Source organism: Neofelis nebulosa, chromosome 16 (assembly GCF_028018385.1).
Source record: "Neofelis nebulosa isolate mNeoNeb1 chromosome 16, mNeoNeb1.pri, whole genome shotgun sequence".
NCBI classification, from domain to species: domain Eukaryota; kingdom Metazoa; phylum Chordata; class Mammalia; order Carnivora; family Felidae; genus Neofelis; species Neofelis nebulosa.
The window spans coordinates 36,126,734-36,137,402 of record NC_080797.1 but is presented as its reverse complement, the minus strand read 5'-3'; the positions used below and the strand labels follow the sequence as shown (position 1 = coordinate 36,137,402).

Here is a 10,669-nt window from a genome sequence, read left to right as displayed (position 1 = left end):
AAAAAAAAAAAAAGTCCCCTGTGATAGAAACAAAACATTGAGATGGAGCAAGATTTCTCCTACTTCTCAGAAAGATTACATGGAAAGAACATGAGAAAAAGAAGAGTAGAGAAGGAAACCAAATTCTAGCCCTTGCATTTTTTAAGAACAGAAATAAATTATTTCCTTGGGTTATTTAGTCAATGGGATTCTGCAGAGGCAGGCTTTTTTTTTTTTCTTCATAACTTGTTTTCTCACTTTGGTGCTTTAGAAGGTACTCTTTGCTCCATTGTAATGTTGCTTATTTTGGAGGATTTTTCTTCAACTGAGTGGACCCTCAGGGAAAGGACATTGCCAAGTTGATCTAGTTCCTCAACCACTGTTTTGACGACAATTTCTTCTTTTGAGTCTAAAATAAAATAAATGCAAATCTAGTACTCATTCTTAACGGGTTGAAAGATACTTAGTCATTCATGGTAGGCTTTTAAAAGTAGTATTTGTTGGGCACCTGGGTGGCTCAGTTTGTTAAGCGTCCAACTTCGGTTCAGGCAATGATCTCATGGTTCGTGGGTTTGAGCCCCCCCATGGGGCTCTGTGCTGACAACTCAGAGCCTGGAGCCTTCTTTGGATTCTGTGTCTCCCTCCCTCTCTGCCCCTCCCCTGCTTGCACTCCATCTCCCTCTCTCTCTCTGTCAAATACAGACATTAAAAAATTTAAAAATAAAAATAGTGTTTGTAAGTTTGCAGTAAATTGAGATATAATACTGTGTTTGAAGCCTATGCAAGGCCCAGAACTGCCTTATACTTGCCACTGTTTTTAGAACAATGAGTGTCTAAGAGTGTGAACAACCTAAGTGTCAGGCAGGTACTGGCCTGGAGCAAGTAATGTCTTCTTTTTAACACCAACCTGCCCTATTTTTTGTGGTTTAAAATAAAGTAGCTCTTCCACCAAAGCATTGAAACTGGGAAAATAATAGGTCCTAGGTAAGAAAAATGGAGATTGAGTCCCCATTTCAGTAAGTTTATAATTTGACCACATCTCTTCTACAAGAATATAAAATACAAACATTAAGAACTTCCATAACGACCCCTGATTCCTTCATTGGCTACATGTAACCTTAGAAACAATTTTTTATATTTTTTATTAAAATTTTGTTTAACGTTTATTTATTTTTGAGAGACAGAGCACGAGCAGGGGAGGGGCAGAGAGAAAGGAAGACCTAGAATCTGAAGCAGGCTCCAGGCTCTGAACTGTCAGCACAGAGCCTGACGCAGGGCTCGAACTCAGGAGCTGCAAGATTGTGACCTAAGCCAAAGTCGGAGGCTTAACCGACTGAGCCACCAAGGCACCCCAATCTTAGAAACAATTTGATTTAGTGTACAAATAAGTGACTTATTAAAACTGCTGCTTTCGAAAAGATTTATACCAAGTAAAAAAAAAAAAAAAAAACCTTCTGTACCTTTGACTTGATTTTCGGAATGTATTGGCCCACGTCCTTTTGATTTGTAACATGTGGACTTGCTTTTTCTGTGAAGAGAAGAGTAAATTGTTGCTTTTTTTTTTTTTTTTCTTTCACAAGGAAGCTCATAAATACCTATGAATTGGGAATAAAAGTTTTGGTGTTCTAGTTTCCACAAAATTAAATTCCTCTTATGCCTAAGAGACATATAAGTAAGCCTCTCATGACCTCAATGTACTGAAGGAGGAAATTAAATAAATGTTTACAATAAGAAATTCCCTTGTGACCAGCTATTTTCTCTTTTGTCTCCCTATCCGGGGACTACAAGTTTTCACTCTGACTTTTCAATCACCTGGCCAATGAACATGTTTGGGGTGTCACAATGCAGAAGGCGCTGGGCTAGCTGCTATAGAAAATGTAGAGTGATGACACAGTTTACACCATTGAAAATAAAGTACATGCATGTAAGAAGTTGTCTGGAAAACAGCATGAAAGATGTAGTAAAAGAAGTGAATAATGAACGGTGTAATGAGCCCTTAGTTTGAAGGAGGGAGCATCACTGTTGAGTTCTTATGAGAATAAATTGTAGAGGACTGACACTGGCCTTGGAAGATGCATGAGATAGAACTGACTCCTGGTGTGACCACAGGCAAGCATTTGGTAATAGCCACTGATTACCAAGTCCCCTTCTGTGTGCAAGCCACTCTCATGAGCACTTCACCTACATAGTGAAGTGCTATGGTCAAGAGTAAAGAGTGTGGTTTTGGTGTTCTCACAATCTTACCAATAAGGAAACTGGGATTTAAAGAGTTTAAGCTATGTGTTCAAATTCACCCAGTGGTGTGAGGTGTGCCCAGGGCTACGATTCCAGGGCTATTGCTCTTGGCTAACAAGCTATGATCACTTCTCCAATGAAGTCGTCATTGTTCCTCTTTCAAATGAAAACGTAACAACCCACCTAAGACAGGGTGCACGTGTGGTAACTGGTGAAGTAACAATAAAATAGAGTGTGTTGTTATGGGACATGTGCTCCCCCAGTAAATCATAGAAGGCAATTTTCCACTTGGAGTATAGGAATTGTTTAACCTTCGGTATTTAGATGTCCTGTTATTATAGATACACACCCTTTATGTACTTAGATATTTGATTTGGCTTACACATGGCTGCTTGTTTTCATTTCACTTGGATGCAGTAATAAATTCCCAAGACCACAGTGGGTATGATCCTTAGAGTAGGAAATTCTAGAATATGATTTAGGATATCACACATGTGATACCGAGCAAACCCAGTGGACGTGAGATTAATTTTTTTTCACAAGTTAGTATTTACCTTTCTTCTCCATCTAGTAATTTGCAATACGTTTCTATTTCTTTTTCTAAAAATATTTTGATATCTAGAAGCTGTTGGTACTCCAGCTTCTGGCCTTCTGTTTCTGTGCGAATCTGTTGCAACTCTTCCTCCATTGCCCCAATCTGGTCCTGGATCTGCTGGAGCTGGAGGCAGTAATTACCTTCAGTTTCAGCCAGGGAGCATTCATACGAATGTTTCTGGAAGAAGAATAAAGCCAGGCTTGCATGGACAGTAGATAAACAGTGCATTCATATTTAAAACATTCTCAAGGTGGAAAGAAGCATTTATATGAGGTCTAAATCCTTTCAGTTGAAAATCTGCATTAGCCAGGGGTTTTTTGTTTGTTTGTTTGTTTTTCAAACAAACATTTTCTCTCCATTGAGAAAGTTTAATTTTTAAACTTTGGGATTGGTGAGTCAGAAGTCTATGGGGGGCGCCTGGGTGGCTCAGTTGGTTAAGCGTCTGACTCTGCATTTTGGCTCAGGTCATGATCTCGTGGTTCGTGAGATCGAGCCCCACATTGGGCTCTGTGCTGACAGTGTGGAGCCTGCTCAGGATTCTCTGTCTCTCCATCTCACTCTGCCCCTCCCCTGCTTGTGCACATGCGCTCTCTCTCAAAATAAATAAATAAACTTAAAAAAGGAGTAATGTTTTATGGACAACATTCTTATTATTTACTACATTTACCACATTTTATACTTTTGGTTATATGTAATTAGTTATATATAGTTAGTTAGATGTGTGTTTGTTCATACATATACACACACTCATTCAAATCAATGGTGACTCCTACGAACCATGGCCACGAGGGACTGAAGTTCTATTTCCAAGGTTTGCAGATTGCGTTTCAGCTCCATCAGCTCATTTCTGGCTGTGGTGGCTGCTCCTGAATCATCAGAAATCTGTTGTTGCAGTGAGGCACTCTGTAGCATAATCATCAGAAGGGTTAGTGAGCGGCTCGATGGTCTACTGACCAAGCCCTTGGTCTGTGATTGGCCACAGATGTACCTTTTCATTAAACCAGGCCTCCGTGTCTTTGCGGTTCTGCTCAGACAAGTCCTCATACTCGGCCCTCATGTTGTTCAACAGGACAGTTAGGTCCACGCCTGGCGCTGCGTTCACCTCCACGTTCACATCCCCCCCAGCCGCGTACTGTAGGACATTCATTTCCTGGAAAAAGGATCAGTCTTAACACTCAAGGAAGAATTTTGATTGATAGTCCAACTCTGCTCTGAAGTGGACAGAGGACTGAAATCAGGTCATATCTGAAGCTACCCTGCAGGGTCCCTTACCTCCTCGTGATTTTTTTTAAGGTATGCCAATTCCTCACTGAGCGTTTCAAACTGTATCTCGAGGTCGGTTGTACAAAGTGTCAGCTCATCCATAACCCTGTGAAGACCATTGATGTCGGCCTCTACACTCTGGTGTAGAGCAAGTTCATTTTCATACCTGAAAGGTTATTAAAGCGCTTGAGAATTGTAACCGTAGGCAGGTGCAAAGCATAACTGTTTCCAACATGTTGTATAATGAAGGATAGGATGTTCTATGCATGCTCCTGAGGCTTATTGCATAGGCAAATTGGAATCCCTACTGATTTATAATGAATATTTTGGAAGAGTTCTTTATTCAGAGTTTTTATCATCCAATGTGCTTAATTATTGAATTAAAATGTTTAAAATTTATGATCGCTCTTTTTTTTTTTTTTTTTAAATTTTTTTTTTCAACATTTTTTATTTTTGGGACAGAGAGAGACAGAGCATGAACGGGGGAGGGGCAGAGAGAGAGGGAGACACAGAATCGGAAACAGGCTCCAGGCTCCGAGCCATCAGCCCAGAGCCTGACGCGGGGCTCGAACTCACGGACCGCGAGATCGTGACCTGGCTGAAGTCGGACGCTTAACCGACTGCGCCACCCAGGCGCCCCATGATCGCTCTTTTTATAAGGGTGCATTTAATTTCTTCAGGGATTTAGTCTGATGTCATAAAAACATGTTGGCTTTTAAAGCAAAAGGTCTGTTTTTTACTCCAATGGTCGTATTTACCTTTATTACAATTAATTACGTTATTTCACCTACTTCAGCCTGAAGTCATCAGCAGTCAGTCTGGCATTGTCATTTTGCAGAATAATGCTGGCATTACAGGTGGCCATGGAAATAACCTGAATAGGGTAGATTGTGCAAAATGCTAAGTGCTGAAAGTCGAGGGAGAGTCCAGAACTTAAATGTGATTCTTAATCTTCTCAACCCATCAAGTATCTATTTTAGTATCATTTTTTCCACATTAAAGGAATCTGGCTTTATCTTCAGATAATGAATGTCCAGAGCTTAAGAGCCAAGTGTAAGCTTTTACAATCACAGATACTTTTATTTCTCTTGATCAAAAAATATGAGCCAAATATAAGATCAATAAAGCAATTATATCCATTTTGAAACTATTTGTCTATGATTTTTTTTTAATACTACAATTTTTTTTTCCACTTACTGCTTTAAGCACTGGGAATGGAGAGTGAGCAAATTCTACATCATGCAAAAATTTTGAGCACATTTTATATATATATATATATATATTTTTTTTTAGTGTATATACACCTAGAGTCTCATAAAAGTATGCAAATCTATATTTCTTACCTGTCCCTTAAGATCTTCAATGACTGAGAAATATCTCGTGTGGTCATGATCTAGACCCCGGCAAGAACCGGGCCCGTATTTCTCGTACCAGGCCTTGATTTTCTGCTCCAGGTCTACGTTTGCCTCCTCGAGGGCTCGGACGTGGTCCAGGTAGCATGCCAGGCGGTCGTTGAGGTTTTGCATGGTCATCTTTTCATTCCCGGAAAGGAGGCCATGCTCATTTCCAAGAAAACCAGCAGAGAAGCCCCCACCACCATGACAGAAACCTCCACCGGAAGAAATGCTCCCAAGAGTAAAAGAAACGCTGCTCCCGGCTCCAGACCCACGGCATGCATTCCCAGCCCCGAAACCTGGACCTCCACCAGACAGCCGCCCTGGGCCAGTTCGTGAGCAGACTCGCCTGGATCCACCAGAAAGTTGAAAAGACATGGCAATAATATAGCGGAGCGACCCTTTCTCAGCGAGGAGCGAAGCAAAAGTACACCATCCATAGCCGGGATCTCCGTTGGCCTTTTATAGGAGTCTGTAGGTCATTTCAGTCTTGACTGTTTCAAGCCGTAATAAAATATTACTTGCTCCCTAATTGTTGTTTTTCATAATTGGGTGATTTTTAATAGGGTCCAGTCTGTAGGTAGAAAAGTGCCCCCAGGATATCTTGGTCTATGAAAAAGGTACCAGGTCGAGTAATACTAAATCATAGTTTCAAAGGTCAAAATTAAATAGGAGTACCCATATCTCTTTTTTTTTTTTGACTTCTGGAAGAGTCTAGTGTGTTTTTTCCCCCCCTAGACAATAAAGAATTAATAATTCACATGAGAAATGTCTACGGCTTTTGTCCTGAGAATGTTTATGGAATATTTCTATTATTCATGCTTTACTGGACATTTCCTTTTTTATTAATAAGAGGTACTCGCAGTATACAGTGATCTGTTGATAGTCAGGTTTTTTAATTGATTTTTTAAGTTGAAAACTGAAATAATAGAAATCCTGCCATGCTTTTTGAGCCTCCGACTTTGGTTCAGGTCATGATCTCACGGTCTGTGGGTTCGAGCTCCGTGTCGGGCTCTGTGCTGACAGCTCAGAGCCTGGAGCCTGCTTTGGATTCTGTATCTCCCTCTCTCTCTGACCCTCCCCCGTTCATACTCTGTCTCTCTTGTCTCAAAAATAAATAAACATTAAAAAAAAAAAGAATTATTTTGAGAACTGAACTTCCTATTGATGAATACAGAGTGAAATATTTGAAGGAGAGGTGTGTTTTCATCCCTACCTAGAAAACCAATGATTATCGTACTCGAGATGGAAAATTAGTTGTCCTAGGTAAGGAGCCTCTTCATTCTCTTCCTTTGATGCCCATGGGAAGTTATCCCATATGGTTGTGCTTCATTTCCCCGCGAGGCAAATGAAAATACTAACACTGAATGTTGAGCAGTTCTGATAATTAATGACTATAAAGCAGTCTGAAGGGCACAAACATTTTGTAGATGTTAATTATTTAAATTATTATTATAAAACGAACATGTCAGACAGGGTCAGGTGTCTATAACTTATAATGCTACAAATTGGCTACTGATTATGGGTTTAGATCGTTTAGAAACAGTAATTTTTTCTGAATGAGATTTTTTTTAATGTTTATTTTTGAGAGAGAGAGAGCATGCATATGAGCGTGAGTGGGGGAGGGGCAGAGAGAAAGGGAGAGAGAGAATCCCAAGCAGGGTCCCTGCCAGCAACATAGAGCCCAACACAGGCTTTGGGTTCATGAACTGTGAGATCATTACGTGAGCTGAAATCAAGAGTTAGATGTTTGACCAACCCAGGAGCCCCCTGGATGAGATTTTTCAATGCTGTGCATATCAGATACTTTGAAAAACACCCAAGATTATTGCTCCTAAAAGATACAGAATATCTGGCAGGCCAGAACACATGGATTTTTTTGACCAAAATATTTTAAGATAATAGAAAACTGTAACTCAGCCCATTGCTACAGGTTTAGAACAATGTGTGATAGGAGGTGCAGCTGGTATTCAGAGACTTGTTTTTGATTTTTTTGTGACCTGGTAACCATTTTAATCTTTTGCCCAAATGTCCCATGAATAAAACAAGAGAAACAGAGTATGGGGTCAGTGTAATAGTTTATAAGTCTTTAGTGTCTTGGATAAGAGGTATTGTGAGGCCACAAAGTATTATTAACATAATCTATTTATCTCTAGATATCTTATAAATACGAATTAACTTGTAATCTTTTGTAGAACAAGTTAGGCATATATTATTAGGAACATTTTGGGGATGAGTTGGCTGTGAAGCTAAGTGCCAACACAGATCACAAAGCAGGACTGGAATGTATGATGCTTAACTCCTGAAAACACTGTCATCTGTTTGCTCATCAGGGAAAATCTCTTGACTTACTTTTTTTTTTTTTTTTTAATGTTTATTCATTTTTGAGAGAGAGAGAGAGAGACAGAGCATGAGCAGGGAAGGGGCAGAAAGAGAGGAAGACACAGAATCCGAAGCAGGCTCCAGGCTCTGAGCTGTCAGCACAGAGCCCGACATGGGGCTCGAACCCACAAACCGTGAGATCATGACCTGAGCTGAAGTTGGATGTTTAACCGACTGAGCTACCCAGGCACCCCTTGACTTTTCTTAATCCTAGATTTCCTCTACACGAATACTTGCTACAAAAGTTTAGGTATGCTTTAGTCCTTTCCAGAAGTGGGGGGTAGACTTAACAAATTCTCTAGGCCATTTCTATCCATACATTTCTTCCTCAAGAGTGTTATTGTATTCATGGCAAGAAACACATACCATTACCCTTTCTTGAGATTCTGTTAGGCCTTAGAACATTCATTATATAATGTGCATATTCTAGGTACTCGAAAATAATTGCATTAAATTAAACTTTAAGTTATGCAGCATAGATGTCTGCTTACCTCAAGATAAAGACGTTCATCACATTATCTTACTCTAATGATCCTATGCTAATTTTGCCCCTGATAAATTTAGTGTTTAGTTTCAAACATGCTTCAATATCTTTTGATGTTGTTCAAAATTTACATTCTACATTTCTGTTATCCAAGTTGGGACAGTATTTTTCTCGAACATGAATGATGTTTGTTTTATAGTGATAATAGTTTTTTGGAGAATCAGTTTCTTTTTAAAATTTTTTAAATTTTCTATTTTTTAGAGGGAGAGAAAGTGGGGGAGGGGCAGAGAGAGAGAGAGAGAGAGAGAGAGAGAGAGAACCACAATCAGGCTCCATGCACAGCACAGAGTCCAACTCCCAACGTGGGGCTTGATCCCACGATGACCCTGGGATCATTACCTGAGCCGAAATTAAGAGTCCGATGCTCAACCCTACTGTGCCACCCAGGTATCCCAAGAATCAGATTCTGGTGTGTTAATTCTTCCCACAGAATGGCTTCCCTGGTTTTGATAGTCCCACTCTGCTCTGAGGTGAACATTGGACCTGAGGAATGAGATCAGACACTATCTGAAGCCACTCTGCAGGGTCCCTTACCTCCTTGTAAAGGACTCTGATGACGGCTTAATCTTTGTCTGTTTGGAGTTAGAATGCATTTAGATTTTTCCTCCCTTCCCTCAGTAGAAGGAAGGATTCCTTGTGGAATCCTGAGGTTCTCAATACTACGGTATTATGTTAGAGTGAAGCACACAGACTCTGAGCCTGACTGCTTGGATTAGCATTCCAGCAATTCCAGTTATTAGCTGTGTGACCTTGAGAAAGCCAGTCACTCCCTGCCTTAGTTTCCTTATGTATAAAAAGAGCATAATTAACAGTACCTATCTTATAGGGTTGTTTTGAGAATAAAATGAGGCTTAGAATAGAGTTTAAAGTGCTGGGTATCACTATTACTGATTCTTTCCTGGAAGTTATGTAAAAAAGTCCTGCATATACTTTGGTTTTTTTTACCTTTTATTTTGGTGTCACTTTTAAGAAATCATTTCCAAGACCAATGTCAAGGAACTTTCTCCTATGTCTATGGCCATATCACCGTGAACATGCCCAATCTTGTCTCCTATGTTTTGTTTGAGGACTTTGATTGTTTTAGGTCTTATGTTTAGGTCTTTAATCCATTCTGAGTTGATTTTTGTGTATAGTATGTGATAGGGGCCACTTCCACATGGGCCTCTTTTTACATGTGATATTCAGTTTTCCCAACACCATTTTTTTAAACATGTTTTTAAAGCTTTATTTTATTTTTGAGAGAGACAGAAACAGCATGAGTAGGGGAGGAGCAGAGAGAGAGGGAGACAGAGAATCCTAAGCAGGCTCCGCACTGCCAGCGCGGAGCCTGATGTGGGGCTTAAACTCACAAACTGTGAGATCATGACCTGAACCGAAACAAAGAGTTGGACACTTAAGCGACTGAGCCACCCAGGCGCCCCCCAACACCATTTGTTGAAGAGTCTACCCTTTCCCCATTATGTATCCTTGTCCCCTTTGTCAAAGATAAGTTGACCATATATATGTGGATATATTTCTGGGATCTCTACTCTCTTTATTGTGGTAAAATACACAGAACATAAAATTATCATCTTACCCATTTTTAAGCATACAATTCAGTGGTATGGAATATATTCATAATATTGTGCAACCACCATCCATCTTTATAACTGTTTTCATTTTGTAAAACTTAAATATACCCATTAAACAATAACTCCCCATTCTCTTCTCCCCCAGCCCCTAGCAATCACCATTCTATTTTTTCTCCCTATGAATTCCACTACTCTAGTACCTTATATAAGTGGAATCATACAGTATTTGTCTTTTTGTGACTGAATTATTTTACTTAACATAAAGACTTCCAAATTTCATCCATATAGAAGCATGTGTCAGGACTGCCTTCCTTTCAAAGGCTGAATATATTCCATTGTATGTTTATACCACATTTTGCTTATTCATTCATCATTGATGGTTACTTGGGTTGCTTCTACATTTTTAGTTATTATGAATGATGCTGCTCTTAACATGGATGTACAAATATCTCTTCAAGATCCTGCAATCAATTCTTTTGGGTATTTACCCAGAAGTGGAATTGTTGGATCGTATGGTAATTCTATTTTTAACTTTTTGAGAAAATGTCATACTGTTTTCCATAGTGGCTATGCCAGTTTGCATTCCTATGAATAGTGCTCAAGGATTCTAATTTCTCCACATTTTTATGTCTGCCATACTGTTTTATTTATTGTAGCTTTGTAATATATTTTGAAACCAGGAAGTGTGATTTGTCTTCTCTCAAAA

The 10,669-nt window shown here is 39.6% G+C and overlaps 1 protein-coding gene across 1 annotated transcript; it reads right to left on the bottom strand.

Moving 5' to 3' along the window:
• Positions 1-5,913, bottom strand: KRT26 (keratin 26). The gene is made up of 8 exons (XM_058705771.1): positions 5,416-5,913; positions 4,864-4,946; positions 4,082-4,238; positions 3,798-3,959; positions 3,587-3,712; positions 2,769-2,986; positions 1,440-1,507; positions 1-388 (listed from the first exon to the last, which is right to left on the bottom strand). The coding sequence occupies exons 1-8, from the start codon at positions 5,842-5,844 to the stop codon at positions 234-236; spliced, it is 1,398 nt and encodes a 465-aa protein (XP_058561754.1). The 5' UTR covers positions 5,845-5,913; the 3' UTR covers positions 1-233.
• Positions 5,914-10,669: the final 4,756 nt, after the last annotated feature.

Excerpts from the sequence above, each read along its gene's own strand:
- KRT26 (XM_058705771.1), bottom strand. The coding sequence starts at position 5,844 with ATGTCTTTTCAACTTTCTGGTGGATCCAGGCGAGTCTGCTCACGAACT. Across the intron at positions 3,713-3,797 it reads AGGCCTGGTTTAATGAAAAG|AGTGCCTCACTGCAACAACA; the intron begins GTACATCTGTGG and ends ATTATGCTACAG. Across the intron at positions 2,987-3,586 it reads TTCAGTCCCTCGTGGCCATG|AAACATTCGTATGAATGCTC; the intron begins GTTCGTAGGAGT and ends TTCTTCTTCCAG.